Below are 16,638 nucleotides of genomic sequence, written 5' to 3'. Positions count from 1 at the left end.
ATTCTCAGCACTGCAGTGACACTGACATGGTGCTGGTATGAGTGAATCAGACACATCACTGTCCACTCTATTAGACACTCCTACCTAGTTGGTCCACCTTGTAGATGTAAAGTCAGAGATGATCGCTCATCTATTGCTGCTGTTTGAGTGGGTCATCTTCTAGACCTTCATCAGTGGTAACAGGACGCTGCCCATGGGGTGCTGTTGGCTGGATATATTTTTGGATGGTGGACTATTCTCAGTCCAGCAGTGACAGTGAGGTGTTTAAAAACTCCATCAACATTGCTGTGTCTTATCCACTCATACCAGCACAACACACACTAACACACCACCACCATGTCAGTGTAACTGCAGTGCTGAGAATGATCCACCACCCAAATAATACCTGCTCTGTAGTGATGCTGGGAGAGTCCTGACCATTGAAGAACAGCATGAAAGGGGGCTAACAAAGCATGCAGAGAAACAGATGGACTACAGTCAGTAATTGTATAACTACAAAGTGCTTCTATATGGTAAGTGAAGCAAGGAGGTGGTTTTAATGTTATGGCTGATTGGTGTATATGATACAATTGACTACTTTATTAGTGTTTTGTTTCTTCTGTTGCTAATTTGACAGAGCAGTGCTATTATGGCTGAAGGATGTGCATTCGACCTGAACTACATCACAGAACGCATCATTGCAGTGTCCTTTGATCAAACATGTCCAGAGCAGATCTACCTGCACCACCTACACAACATTACTCAGATGCTGCAGTCAAAACACTCCAACAACTACCTGGTAAGAAGTCGTTTCATATGGCTCTCTTATGGGGGTTCTTCAAAAAAGTTTCTGCACTTTTTAAAACTCTATTTATTAAGAATTTTAAAAAACAAATGACATCACTTTTGTACATAGTCACCTTCTGATGCATTTTTCCCAGCATCGTACCAACTTTTTAATGGGATCAGCAAAAAATTTTTTCCGGTTGAGCACGTAGCCACTGATGCACCACTGCTTTTACATCATCATCACATGAAAATCTTCTTCCCCTTAAAGCTTCTCTGAGCTCTCTCTCAGTCTCTCAGACATGAGCAATTACTACTCTGCCCGCCCTCACCGTTTCCAACCAAAATCGTATAATGCTGTGTTATTTAAAGTCCCACATATATTCCAACACGACATACGTATGGTAAATCTAATTATACAGTAGTTATTGTTTAAATAAAGATCTTTAGGTTTTCTAATAGTGTTTATACACTTTATTGCCAAAAGTATTCACTCACCCATCCAAATCATTGAATTCAGGTGTTCACTTCCATGGCCACAGGTGTATAAAACCAAGCAGCTAGGCATGCAGACTGCTTCTACAAACATTAGTGAAAGAATGGGTCGCTCTCAGGAGCTCAGTGAATTCCAGTGTGGTACCGTGATAGGATGCTACCTGTGCAACAAGTCCAGTTATGAAATTTCCTCACTACTAAAAATTCCACAGTCAACTGTCAGTGATATTATAACAAAGTGGAAGCGATTGGGAACGACAGCAACTCAGCCATGAAGTGGTAGACCACGTAAAATGACAGAGCGGGGTCAGCAGATGAGGAGGCCCATAGTGCGCAGTCAATCGCTACAGACCTCCAAACTTCATGTGGCCTTCAGATTAGCTCCAAAACGTAGAGAGCTTCATGGAGTGGGTTTCCATGGCCGAGCAGCTGCATCCAAGCCTTACATCACCAAGCAGCAACAACGAGCGAATACTTTTGGCGATATAGTGTATCTCAAAGTGCTAGCCACGTGGGTCAGCAGTCCACAACCTTTTTTGCAGCACGGACCGGTTTCCTATAAGATATAATTTCACGGACCGGCAGGGGTGGGAGGATTTAAAATAGAATAACTACAGAATGGAAAATCCATGTGAATTCTGAGCTTTTTTGCTGCAACAAGACGCTGCTCCCACCTAGTGGTGATTGTAGACAATAACACCCAAATTGTCTTGTAGCAACCTCTAACTATTTATTCCCTCTTTGTGGCCCGGTAATAAATGCACCAGTACTGGTCCGCGGCCCGGTGGTTGGGGACCACTTACGTAGGTAACAAATTATCTATGCAGTGGTAGCTCAGTGGTTAAGGTACTAGACTAGCATTCAGTGAGTAGCTGGTTCGAGCCCCACGACCAACAATTTGCCACTGTTGGGCTCCTGAGTGAAGCCCTTAACCCTTAATTGCTCAAATTGTATTAGGTCATAATTGTAAGTTGCTTTGGATAAATAATACCGTACATCTAAATCAATGCTAGCTAGTCAGCTTCTTATTTCTTACTGTATTTTTAGCATAGATGGATTTGCAAAACAAACAAACAAGTCCATAAATGAAGCAATAAGGAATATAAATGCTTGGACTTACAAAGTAAAGTCTGCAAAGCATTGCAACATGAGAGTGGAGACAGAATGCTCAAGTCGGATGTGGTAATGAGTCTCGTGTGTGTGGGTGGGTGAGTCGAATGGTCAGCTGGAGGACTTGAATAGCAGTGCATACACCATGGTTATATTCACGGCATTCTCATGTCACTCCACGTCCTTTTCAAGTGCTGTTCTTATACACCGACTAGGCATAACATTATGACCACTAACAGGTGAAGTGAATAACACTGATTATCTGTTCATCACGGCACCTGTTAGTGGGTGGCATGTATTAGGCAACAAGTGAACATTTTATCCTCAAAGTTGATTAAAATGACAAGGTGCCCAATTGTGATGGCTAGACGACTGGGTCAGAGCATCTCCAAAACTGCAGCTCTTGTGGGGTGTTCCCGGTCTGCAGTGGTCAGTATCTATCAAAAGTGGTCCAAGGAAGGAGCAGTGGTAAACTGGCGACAGGGTCATGGGCAGCCAAGACTCATTGATGCACGTGGGGAGCGAAGGCTGGCCTGTGTGGTCCGATCCAACAGACGAGCTACTGCAGCTCATAATAATGTTATGCCTGATCGGTGTATGTTGTTCTTTAAATGCACTCTTTTATACCATATTTATTTTTAAGAATTTAAGGATTGTTTTCATTTTGGCTTGGTTAAGGATTTTGTCATAGTCTTTGGTATTGTTAGAGACTGTCAGTCCTGTGAGTATTTAGTGCATTCAGTCTGTTTGTGTTTAACAGAAACAGGTATTCTGCAGGTATTATTTCCTCCCATAGCAGATATGAATGCGTTAATCATGTGTCCAATTCGGCATCTGGTATAGATCACCTGATCAAATCATTTTTCTGGTCTTTTAAGTTGGTGGAAATTTGACTAATATTTGGCAGTACTGTACACAGCTGTGGCTTCTGTGGCAAAACACAATACCTAATATTTATACAGTCATCATTTCTCAAGTCCCTTTTAAATGTATTTGCAATTTGTAGATGTGTGTTTGAGAACCGTTACGTACGAGTCAGTGTAAACAGTTCATGTGCCTCCTTTTGGCAGGTCATCAATCTATCAGAGCCCAGGGAAGAGCTGAGAAGGATGAACGCCAGGGTAAGTCACTGAACTCACACATATTGTACCTTAATGTACAGTGTTGACAAGTTACATTGTATGGCCAAAAGTATGTGGACACATGGCCATGTGCTTGTTGTACACTGCATTTCAATACCATAGGCATTGATATGAAGAGTTGCCCCTTCCCGTGCTGTTATAGCTTTTCACAAGACTTTGGCTTGTCTGTGGGAATCCATGCACATCCAGTCATCAGAGAATTTGTGAGGTACACTACTGATATTGGACTTAAAGGCCTGGCTCGCAATCTAGAAGGGCACAGTCATGCTCAAAAAAAAAAAAAAAAAGGTCTTTCCTAGTCTGTTTGTACACGTTAAAAGCATAAAATTAATTTTATGTAATTAATTTCATACTTCCAGGCATGACTAAAACATGTATGCATAAGGGCAGTTCAGGATTGCTCATCAGTTAAGATACTGAACTCGTAATGCCTGTTCAAGCCCAACTGCCACCAAGTTGCACAATTGGGCCCCTGAGTAAGGCCCTTAACCCTTAATTGCTTAAATTGTATTCAGTCTTAATTGTAAGTCGCTTTGGATAAAAGTTTCCGCTAAATGTAACCGTAATGTAAGTTTAATAATTAGTAGGTGTGTCCAGATTTTTATTAGAACTGTACACTATGTGTGTGTTTTCTCTCAGGTGCTAGATGTTGGCTGGTCTGAACAGCATGCTCCATCTCTTCATTTACTCTGTTCTTTGTGTAAAAGCATAGAAAACTGGCTGAGTGCACACACTGAGCATGTTCTCCTACTGCACTGCAAGGTAATTCCTTCCTTCATCCATTTACTTAATCTTTTATCCATCCTATTTGTACATCCTTCTATTGCCAGAAGATTTCAGATTTTGTCTGCAGATATCTGGGCCAATTTAATTAAAAGAGCATTTATAAAGTCAGGCGAAATGTTGGACTAGAAGGCCTGGCTCAAAATCAACTTTTTAATTCATTTAAAAGGTGTTCAGTGGGGTAGAAGTCAGAACTCCAATCCCCTTTAAATCATGTCTTTATGAACTTTACTTTGGCCTGCCACAAACTGTCGTAACAAGGTTGGAAAGATTTAATTAATTTCAGAAAATTCATGTTCATATTTTTATCACAATACTAATATTTTAAACCCTACACTAACCCCGTACATCACCCCATAGATGTCATAAAAAACGAGTGCTTTCCTAAGATACTGTAACCTGAAGTGCTTGATGTTTATTCCACATGCTGATTTACATTCTCATTCTTCAATAGGGTGGAAAGGATCGAGTTGGATTAGTCATTTCATCCTACACCAGTCTTCCTCATGTCTCTAACAGGTAAATCTAACTTCACAATCAGAGTCAAACATGTTATGTAAAATGTGTGGTTTTTTTTTAAACATCTTGGATGATTTAGAGCACTCAAATAATCAATTTCTGCACTGTCAGTATTTAGTCTAGACTGTTGTAAACACTGTGTTAAATAGATCAGATGGACTTAAAATGAAAGTAACGATTGCTTGCAGCAACGATTGCTGCCAGGCTGTTTGGATGAACTTTGAGCTGAAGTTTTTGTTTGTAGGAAGGCGTTAAATCCTGGTCAGTGCCAAGACCTGAAAGATAAATTACGAAGCCTGACAATGATATATACTATAAATAATATGGGCCATAGAGTTATAAAAAAAAAAAAAAATTATTTAGTGTTTTTCAACAATGACAAAATCCTCTTAATTGATTTTTTTTTAAATGTAGAACTACATAACTAGATGTTAAATAGTGTAAGAAGGACTCACAGACAGGTTAGCATGCAAGTGCAGGTTTATTTGAAAATACAGGCGAACAATCCAAAAACTCAGTCAGAGAACACACAATGGTTGATGTATAAAGAGTCTGTAGTACACAGGAGGGTCAAGATATAGAGTGAGAAGTAGTGGTTGTAGTCAATATCAAAATACTGTATATAAAATCAAAGACCCACTTAGTACAGCCTACGAATGGCACTAATACCTTACACTGGTCTGTGGGAACAAACAGCTGTAAACACATAAACAGAAACAATGCACAGGTAAAACTCATCAACTGGGGGAGAAGCTGAAAATGGATGTAAGTATCAAAAGGTGGAAAAAACTGAAAACAGGTGTACATATGAAAAAAAACTAAAACAAGGCAGAAACCAGCATGAGGTATTAACAGATAGTGTAATTTACCTTTTTGTGGCATGGCCTTCTAATTTCTTGTGTAAAATTATTTCTATTTCTTATTTAAAATAAAAAATAGGGTTAGAGCTATTTTTAAGCAACCTCAATTCCAAAGATTATCTGTGCAAACAACTGTTGATCAGAAAGAAAGCCTTGATAATAAGTGATAATTACATACCATGAATTAAAAGTTGCTCGAATATACATTACCATGGGCTGATATGCAAGTAGGGTGGCATGGTGACAAGAAAGTAGCCCATGTACCAATAATTTTAAAGCTTACTGGGGATGCATGTTGCACACATACAGTAACTGACTGTAGCCCAACTGCTGCTATGTTGTCAGTTGTCAGCCACCTTCTACCTGCCCATCAGTGTAAAGATTCTGGGTGATGGACCATTCTGTCTGAGTGCTACAATGCCCCTAACATGCTGCCAACATGGTACTGGGTGTTGTAGCATATCTCAGGGTTTTAAAAACTCATATATTGGCCTTTTTATAAGGAACACGTACACTGTTAGCACAAGCTATAGGTGTGATGTTAGAGACTAGAATCATGTCTATTAATTTATCTTTAGGATATAGTTAGTGGAAAATTTCTGATTACTTTTTTTTTTGCTTGGAGCTCTGTTCTCATCCCAGAACCTATCACAGCAGTACAACACACACACACACACACACACACACACAGTGTTATAACCATGTTAGTGTCACTGCTGTGTCAAAAATAGTCCAGCACTCCAACAATATATGATCAGCAAGGTCCTACGGTTGTCACTTTCCATTAATGAATGGGGTAGACTGGGGTAACAACGTTGGGCTATAATCATTAACTGCATACACAAAAAATGCATCTTTTTGCTAGATGTAGCTCATTAAATGAAATGATATATACAGTATGTATAAATAACAAGTAACAATATATGTATAAATATAAGTAACTAATGTTTTTTACTTCTTCTCAGTGAAGAACAAGCTCTGAACTGCTACACAATGAAGAGGTTCTACAGTGAGAAGATGTCTTCTCTAATGACTCCGTCCCAGACAAGGCAAAATCTTTTACTTATATGAGCTTATCACATCCATACGTTGTATTGCTTTAAAATCCTGCAAGCTTGTATTTTGAAAACAGGAAGGTAGGTTGGATTAATACAGAGTGGTCACAAGAGTAATTATAAGAGTTATAAGGGGACATGGATGAATTTTAGAGTTGACACTAGAGTTCCTTGTTCCTCGTTCTTCTGTGATGTGCTATTTTAGCTCATTTCCTTCTCAATTTCACATCACATAAAATAAATTAGTCTCTCTGTGTTGTCATAACAGCCTTAACTCTTTATGAAGAGGTCTTCCTCAAACGGTTCACGTTACTGTATTTTGTAATACTAAAATTTCCCCCTTACTGTCCAGTCTAAACCAGTTAAAACAACCCATTATTGTAATGCTGATACATGACTTTAGAGGATCAGTTTCAGCTGCTACAGGATCTTAATAGTGGCGTGCTTTTTGCCATCCCAGTGTATAATGAACTTGCATAATGCTGCTTGTTCTTGAATATCCAGACTAGTTTCAGACTAGCAGTTGTTGTGCTGGTGTTGCTTCCACAGGCAGTGTAGGACTTGTTGGTAAATGTTTGGTGCACTTCATCATGCTTTTGTGACCCACTGGTCTACAGATTGCCTGTTGCTGTTCATGAACATTTACACTTTACAATGAGTATTAGCAGTTGACCGAAGCTGCTTCAACAGGGCAGAAATTTGATAACTGTACCATTGGTAAGGTGGCGTCCTATTTCAGTGCCACTTTAAATCTGACTGAGCTTTAAATGTATGACATTGTACTATTTGTGTTCGTCTATGTATGCTGAGTTAATGCACTTGGTAGCTATGAGTGTAGCTGAAACAGATAATCCCACTCATTAGGCGTGGTGACCACACACATTTGTCCATGTGGTTTACGGCATAATTTGAAAAAAAGAAAACAGGAAGTTTAGGTTTTCAGCAGCATGTCAGTCACAAGAGCTTAGGGTTATAAGAGGAGATGTCAAAGGTTTAAACAGAAGTCAGAATATGGAGTCATGAGTTGTGTACAGTTGACGCACTTCATTGTACAGTAACGTACACTAATTAGCCATAACATTAAAACCACCTCCTTGTTTCTACACTCACTGTCCATTTTATCAGCTCCACTTACCATATAGAAGCTGCTAACAGTGTTGTCTTTTAATTTATGACAAGCTTGTGTGTTGATGGTTTATATATATATATATATATATATATATATATATATACACTGATCAGCCATAACATTAAAACCACCTTTGTAGTTCTACAATTACTGGCTGTAGTCCATCTGTTTCCCTGCATGCTTTGTTAGCCCCCATTCACCCTGTTCTTCAATGGTCAGGACCCCCACAGGACCACCACAGAGCAGGTATTATTTAGGTGGTGGATCATTCTCAGCACTGCAGTGACAATGACATGGTGGTGGTGTGTTAGTGTGTGTTGTGCTGGTATGAGTGGATCAGACACAGCAGTGCTGCTGGAGTTTTTAAATACCGTGCCCACTCTCTGTCCACTCTATTAGACACTCCTACCTAGTCGGTCCACCTTGTAGATGTAAAATCAGAGATGATCACTCTTCTTTTGCTGCTGTTTGAGTTGGTCATCTTCTAGACCTTTAGAGTGCTTCTATATGGTAAGTGGAGCCGATAAAATGGACAGTGAGTGTAGAAACAAGGAGGTGGTTTTAATGTTATGGCTGATCGGTGTATATATATATATATATATATATATTATATATGTATAAACCATCAACACACAAGCTTGTCATAAATTAAAAAACAACACTGTTAGCAGCTGCCACACAAAAAAAGAACCCCATTTTAAAATGATTTAAGTTTGTTGCTGATTACATAAACAAAGAATAATCAAGACCAACCGAAGTGTTTTTTTTATCACAGAAGAAGTCTTAGCAAAAAACAATATATGAGGGGTCTTCAAAAAGTTTCCGCACTTTTATATTTTGGTTGGAAACGGTGAGGGTGGGAGGAGTAGTAATTGGTCGTGTCTGAGAGACTGAGAGAGAGCTTATAGTCTGAATATAGCGGCATCTGATTTCCACCTTTTTGGATGCCCAAAGAAGCTTTAAGGGGAAGACGATTTTCATGTGATGATGATGTGAAAGCAGAGGTGCATCAGTGGCTCAATGTGCTTAACCAAGACATTTTTTGCTGATGGCATTAAAAAGTTGGTATGACGCTGGGAAAATGCATCGGAAGGTGACTGTAGAAAAAGTGATGTCATTTGTGTTTGAAACTCCTAATAAATAGTGTTTTGAAAAGTGCGGAAACCTTTTGAAGAACCCTCGTATTTCTCAGGAATGTCACTTCCTAACATATTGATTGCGCTTTCATGTATCACCTGTTTCCATTTCTTCCACCTAAGCAGCCAGATCTTTATTATTTCTTAAGGTCTGTCAGATATTTCAAAGGTTACACAAATGTGTGTGTGTTTTATGTGGAGAGAATTCCACAGTGCATTTGGAACTAATGGTAGAATGTGTGCTGCAGGTATGTCCAGATGTTTGGCAAGCTCCTGAGCCGTCAGTTGAAGATAAACTCCTCACCTCTTCTTTTCCACTGCATTTATCTGAACCACATCCCAAACGTTCATCCCACAGGCAAGACACTTCACACATAAACATCCCATCTTTAGCCACGGTCCTATTACAGTGGAAACCACACATTTGTTATCTGCTATGGAGACAAGCCTTTAAAATATTGCTACTCTTATCAACACAGAGTCGCAGTGGCTGCAAGTTTTCATGTTAATTAAACAGGAATCACTTGATTCCACTTGTTTAAATACTTGTTTAACTACTGATCAATTAAATCAGGTGAAGCTTTTGACAAGTTGGTATTGACAACTTGCAGCCATTGTGACTTTCTGTGGTTAATAGTGATTACTACTGCTCTATAATTTAGCTAATGTCTGTAAATGAGTTACATTTAACATTATAAAGTGTTTATAAATGTAATTTGGCAATTGCCAATTTTTTAAATATGAATGTTGTGTTCAAGGAATCATTGTAAGTTGATTACTGCAACTCCCTCCTGGCAGGTGTTCCTATCAAACCCTTGCAACTCATTCAAAATGCAGCTGCTCGCCTGGTTTTTAACCAACCTAAAAACTGCCACATCACCCCACTGCTGCGTTCTCTTCACTGGCTTCCTGTAGCTGCACGCATTCAGTTTAAAACTCTGATGCTCACCTACAAAGCCAAAAATGGACCAGCCCCAAGCTACCTTCAAGGTCTAATCAAAGCTCGCTCGGTACCATGCAACCTCCGAGCCACTAGACTTGATACTCCATCCAGGAAGACTTGAGGAAGACAAGCATCAAGGCTTTTCTCTGTACTTGCACCCAAGTGGTGGAACAAACTTCCTCTGTCTGTCCGAACATCTGAGTTTCTTGCTGTCTTCAAAAGATGATTAAAAACCCACCTCTTTACTAAGCTCTTAAACTGACATGTACTTACTTACTAACACTTATTCATTTCCTGCAAAAAAACCCCACTTTGGTTCTATCAGGGTTTCAGCAGATTTGTGTTCTTGAACTGTTGTCTACTTGAACTAGAGTAAGGTAATGTTTACTATGGAAGCACTTCTGTAAGTCACTCTGGATAAGAGCGTCTGCTAAATGCTGAAAATGTAAATGTAAATTGTAAGTAACCTTTGCTTTCCAAACTTAGATACCTCAAAGCTTTGGGTTATTGAAGATTTATTATTCCTGCTTTCTACTACCATTTGCACAGGTGCTTGTTTTTTCGGGAGTGTAGAGAAGGACGGGGGATGGTTATCCAAAATATTGCCAAGAGTATGTTTGCGCTCTTTCAGATTATTGCTTCCATGTGTTTCAGTCACACCCACTGCTAACAGTTGTATAAGGGCAGTTCAATAAAATAAATAATATGCTTCCAGCTTTGTGACAACTGTTTGGGAAAGGCCCTTATCTGTTCAATCATAGCCGTTTCCCTGTGCACAAAGCGGCATATATAAAGACACAAAGTTTGAACTCCACTGGGCTGCACAAAGCCCTGACTTGAACACCTTGAACATGGAACACCTGTGGTCAAGAGTAAAGTGAAGGGGGGCAAGTCTATTATATTAATGCCCAAAACTTGTCCCACATGGTCATGGTCAGGTGTCCATCTTTTTCACACACACACACACACACACACACACACACACACACACACACACACACACATATATACTGTATATACTGTATATATATATACTGTAATTATATACATTTTAAAATTCTTCACACATTTCAGGCCAGTCCAGTACCCGTACCCTCTTTTTTCACAGCCACACCGTTGTAATGTATGCAGCATGTGGTTTCGCATTGTCTTGTTCAAAAATGCATGGACGTCCCTGGAAAAGATGACGTCTTGAAGGCAGCATAAGATATCAATGTATTTTTCTGCATTAATGCTGCCATCACAGAAGTGTAAATGACCTTTACCAAGGGCACTGACACAGCCCTATACCCATGACAGACCCTGGCTTTTGGACTTGTTGCTGATAACAGTCTGGATGGTCCTTTTTGTCTTTGGTCCAGAGCACACGGCGTCCATTTTTTCCAAAAAAGACCTGGAATGCTGATTCATCTGACCACAATACTGTGTGATGGTCCACCCTAGATGCCTCCAAGCCCAGAGAATTTGATGCTGCTTCTGGACATGGTTAACATAAGGCTTCTTTTTTGCACAGTAAAGTTTTAAGTGGCATTTGTGCATGTAACTCTGTATTGTAGTGTTTGACAAAGTTTGCCAAAGTAATCCCTCACCCATGTGGTTATATCAGCTATTGTTGAGTGGCGGTTCTTGATGCAGTGCCGTCTGAGGGATCGAAGATCACAGGCGTTCGGCTTAAGCTTGCGCCCTTGGCCTTTACGCACTGAAATTCCTCCTGATTCCTTGAATGGTTTAATGATATTATGCATTGTAGAGGGAGAAATATGCAAATCCCTTCCAATCTTTCTTTGAGGTTCATTGTTTATAAACATTTTAATCATTTTCTCACACATTTGTTGACAAACTGGACATCCTCTGATCATCTTTGCCCATCAGAGACTCAGCCTTTCCTGGATGCTGCTTTTGTATCAAACCATGATTACAATCACCTGTTCATATCACCTGTTTGGAATAAATGAATGTTTTTTTCACCCTAGTACTAGCCCTAAATTGCCCCCGTCCCAACTTTTTTTGGAATGTGTTGCAGGCCTGAAATCCATGAATGGAGGTTTATTAACAAATGAAATGAAGTTGAGCAGATAAAACATGAAATATCTCGGGTTCATCCTGTCTGCAATCAAATTAAAGTCAAAGTAAATGTAAGGAACACTGCATTTTCCTGAATTAATATGTCAGTGTTATTGATCTGCCTCACTCATTGTTTTTTATATATGTTATACATAATAACCTAGGGAACAATACTAAACTTTTTTTGCATTTAGCCCCTGCTTCTCATAAAAGCTTTTCATCTACACCCAATATTCCATTTAAATCATGTATAAAAGGTCTTACGTATTTTATCAATCTGAAAGTGTAACTCTGCTCCTCTGTAGTGTGTGGACTGTTTGTGCGGATATACCAAGACATGCAGGCAGTGTGCACGACAGGAATACAGTAAGATACATAATATATGTGTCTATCAGCACAGACTGATAATCTGCAGTGGTATGGCACTGTCATTAACTGTGTGTGTGTTACTCTCAGTCAGGTCACTGTGGGGCAGACAGACAAAGTTTACTTTGCACTGGAACCACCGCAGCTTCTTAAAGGTGATATTATGGTGAGATAATGACATGTTCTTCAGAGTCACTTGTGTTACATGTACTGCACTGTTAAAGCTGCTCTGTCATTTCATTTCTTTATCATGAATGTTTCTTTTTTCATGCATTTTTTCCAAATTTTCCTCCCAATCTAGTCGTATCCGGTTACCCAACTGAATTTCACTATGTTGCTGACCTCCACTTTTGACTGAGGACGGCCATGACCAACCTTCTCCTTCACGTGTGCAAAAGCTGACTGCAGCTTTTCACCAGCACAAGACCATATAAACTCGCCTTGTCAATATGAGTCATGCTCTGATATCCATTATTCCCTGAATCCGTCCATCAAACAGTCAGCAGAGGCCATAATTGCAGCAGTTATTAGGAATCCCTTCCGGCATTGTCACCCTCAGATGAGGCAATCAATGTCTGTATAAACATAGCATTGCTGAGATTAGAATCTGTCTGCTTTGGTGTGCTAACGTGTTTTACTGTTACCATTTTACCTTTTAAGTTTTGGTAATCTTAAGGTTTTCTCCTTGTAACATGTTGGGTATTGCCCAGGCTTTAAATATAAAACTAATCAGGTGTACCTGACCAGCCAAGCACTGGTCCCTGGTTAATTTATGATCATAGCTTAACGGATATTTGGTGATTTTTTTGCTCCAATATTGCTCCAAAACCTTTCCATAATAATTTAGTATAGTATAGTGTAATATAATATAGTTGTCAAGTATAGTATTGTATAGTATAGTAGTATCGTAGTATTGTAGTATAGTACAGTATATTGTAATATAGCATAGGATAATTGTATAGTATAGCAGTATAGTGTAGTATAATACAGTATATTAGTATAGTATAGCATGGGCATGGTGGCTAAGTGGGTAGCACTGTCGCCTCACAGCAAGAAGGTCCTGGGTTCGATCTCCAGGTGGGGCGGTCCAGGTCCTTTCTGTGCTGAGTTTGCATGTTCTCCCCGTGTGTACGTGGGGTTTCCTCCGGGTGCTCCGGTTTCCTCCCACAGTCCAAAAACATGCAGCCAGGCTAATTGGAGACACTGAATTGTCCTATAGGTACCTAGCCGCTAGGATGCATAAACCAGTGTATTGTAGTGCCGGTCCCAAGCCCAGATAGGGAGGGTTGTGTCAGGAAGGGCATCTGGCGTAAAAAACTGTGCCAAATCAATAATGCGGATCACGATCTTAACGGGAGCAGCCGAGGAAATAGCTAGAGTAGTATAGTATAGAATAGCATAGTAGTATAGTATACAGTGGGGCCAAAAAGTATTTAGTCAGCCACTGATTGTGCAAGTTCTCCTACTTAGAAAGATGAGAGAGGTCTGTAATTTTCATCATAGGTACACTTCAACTATGAGAGACAAAATGAGAAAAAAAAATCCAGGAAACCACATTGTAGGATTTTTAAAGAATTTATTTGTAAATTATGGTGGAAAATAAGTATTTGGTCAATAACAAACAAGCAAGATTTCTGGCTCTCACAGACCTGTAACTTCTTCTTTAAGAAGCTCTTCTGTCCTCCACTCGTTACCTGTATTAATGGCACCTGTTTGACCTTGTTATCTGTATAAAAGACACCTGTCCACAGCCTCAAACAGTCAGACTCCAAACTCAACCATGGCCAAGACCAAAGAGCTGTCGAAGGACACCAGGAAGAAAATTGTAGACCTGCACCAGGCTGGGAAGAATGAATCTACAATAGGCAAGCAGGTTGATGTGAATAAATCAACTGTGGGAGCAATTGTAAGAAAATGGAAGACATACATGACCATTGATAATCTCCCTTGGGGTCAAGATCTCATCCCGTGGGGTCAAAATGATCATGAGAACGGTGAGCAAAAATCCCAGAACTACACGGAGGGACCTGATGAATGACCTGCAGAGAGCTGGGACCAAAGTAACAAAGGCTACCATCAGTAACACACTACGCCGAGAGGGACTCAAATCCTGCAGTGCCAGGCGTGTCCCCCTGCTTAAGCCAGTACATGTCCAGGCCCGTCTGAAGTTTGCCAGAGAGCATATGGATGATCCAGAAGAGGATTGGGAGAATATCATGTGGTCAGATGAAACCAAAATGGAACTTTTTGGTAAAAACTCAACTCGTCGTGTTTGGAGGAAGAAGAAGAACCCAAGAACACCATACCTACTGTGAAGCATGGGGGTGGAAACATCATGCTTTGGGGCTGTTTTTCTGCAAAGGGGACAGGACGACTGGTCCGTGTTAAGGGAAGAATGAACGGGGCCATGTATCGTGAGATTTTAAGCCAAAACCTCCTTCCATCAGTGAGAGCATTGAAGATGGAACGTGGCTGGGTCTTCCAGCATGACAATGATCCCAAACACACCGCTCGGGCAACGAAGGAGTGGCTCCGTAAAAAGCATTTCAAGGTCCTGGAGTGGCCTAGCCAGTCTCCAGACCTCAACCCCATAGAAAATTTGTGGAGTCCGTGTTGCCCAGCGACAGCCCCAAAACATCACTGCTCTAGAGGAGATCTGCATGGAGGAATGGGCCAAAATACCAGCTACAGTGTGTGCAAACCTGGTGAAGACTTACAGGAAACGTTTGACCTCTGTCATTGCCAACAAAGGTTATGTTACAAAGTATTGAGTTGAACTTTTGTTATTGACCAAATACTTATTTTCCACCATAATTTACAAATAAATTCTTTAAAAATCCTACAATGTGATTTCCTGCATTTTTTTTTCTCATTTTGTCTCTCATAGTTGAAGTGTAGCTATGATGAAAATTACAGACCTCTCTCATCTTTCTAAGTAGGAGAACTTGCACAATCAGTGGCTGACTAAATACTTTTTGGCCCCACTGTATTATATTAGTATAGTGTAGTATAATATTATAGTATAGTATAGTATAGCATAGTAGTATAGTATATTATATTAGTATAGTGTAGTATAATAGTATAGTATAGTATAGCATAGTAGTATAGTATAGCATAGCATAGAAAAGTATAGTATGCTATAATAGCTTTATTTTGTTGACCTGGTATATTAATAAATTTTTTTAGTCTTTTATTTTGTTGATAATGATTAATGGTAATATTTTGCACTGTATTAATAAATGAAATGGGGTTTTAATTAGTATTAATTTATCTCTTTTCAGATTGTATGTTATTATAAGATTGCTGCAGAAGGGACCAGAGAGGTGGTGTTTCGGACTCAGTTTCACACAGGAACTCTACATGGACACTCTTTAGTCCTTCACAAAAAGGACCTTGATCTTGCAAACAAAGGTACACACACTAAAAAGTGGATACCAAAGATTTGTGAATGGTTGAATAATTGAATAAGTGATTTGGGTGCAGAAATTGTTTCCAAGAGCTTTTCCAAAAAACAAAAAAAAGACCCACAGAAAAGGCTTACAGCTTGTCATCATCATGCAGCTAATACATTATAACAGAATATGTCATGTATGATTATTTAAAACTCTTTTATTTTATTCAGATCCAAGGTTTCCAGAAGAAGGAGTGGTAGGGGTTGTGTTCTCAGACAGCATGACAAGCATTCCAGGTTATCCTCAAGGTATATTTGTCTAATCTCTGTGTTTTAAATAGATAATAAATAAAGATACTTACCATACAAATTGTAGGATATTCCCTAGATTTTGTAGGGCTTAGGTGATAGATTCAGGACACTTGATGATAATAATAATAAGAAAAAATAAGAATTCTCCTTTCTAAAATTCAATAGGTTATAAACGAGACATATTATGTGTATTAGTGTAATAGACCACTGCACCACCCAAACACCTGCAGTGAATATAAAAAAAAACAATATTAGAATGACTTTGTGTATGACCTAAACCTGTTCTTTAAGGGACACACTGATGATTTTAGTGTCTCTGTATAAAGGTGGTGCTGGGTGGAAGAACAGCTCTGCAGTCAGTGTTGACTACAACACTCTGGATCCTCTAGTTCAATGGGACTCTTACGAGAACATCACAGCAGAAGGTGGGTACAGTAGCTACAAAAACAAAACAAATATCACGTATTTTACCCATGAATAGTGCAAGATTTTTTTTTTTTTTACTATTTACTGATTTTTGGACTGCTTATTTGTGCCCTGTGGGATCAAATATACTGCCTAAGCATCC

General features: G+C 39.4%; 1 protein-coding gene across 1 annotated transcript in view; it reads left to right on the top strand.

Annotated features, from left to right (window-relative positions):
• Positions 1-628: 628 nt before the first annotated feature.
• Positions 629-16,638, top strand: part of tns3.2 (tensin 3, tandem duplicate 2) — a 70,346-nt gene continuing 54,336 nt past the window's right edge. Inside the window, exons 1-11 of the mRNA XM_063002183.1 lie at positions 629-778; positions 3,441-3,491; positions 4,152-4,274; positions 4,750-4,814; positions 6,640-6,723; positions 9,243-9,352; positions 12,307-12,367; positions 12,458-12,533; positions 15,649-15,778; positions 15,990-16,067; positions 16,397-16,495. Coding sequence (XP_062858253.1) covers positions 629-778; positions 3,441-3,491; positions 4,152-4,274; positions 4,750-4,814; positions 6,640-6,723; positions 9,243-9,352; positions 12,307-12,367; positions 12,458-12,533; positions 15,649-15,778; positions 15,990-16,067; positions 16,397-16,495 — 1,027 coding nt within the window. The remainder of the gene's footprint in view (positions 779-3,440; positions 3,492-4,151; positions 4,275-4,749; positions 4,815-6,639; positions 6,724-9,242; positions 9,353-12,306; positions 12,368-12,457; positions 12,534-15,648; positions 15,779-15,989; positions 16,068-16,396; positions 16,496-16,638) is intronic.

Source organism: Trichomycterus rosablanca, chromosome 9 (genome assembly GCF_030014385.1).
Source record: "Trichomycterus rosablanca isolate fTriRos1 chromosome 9, fTriRos1.hap1, whole genome shotgun sequence".
In the NCBI taxonomy this organism is placed as follows: domain Eukaryota; kingdom Metazoa; phylum Chordata; class Actinopteri; order Siluriformes; family Trichomycteridae; genus Trichomycterus; species Trichomycterus rosablanca.
The sequence above is the reverse complement of the archived record's forward strand: the minus strand, read 5'-3'. Positions and strand labels throughout refer to the sequence as shown.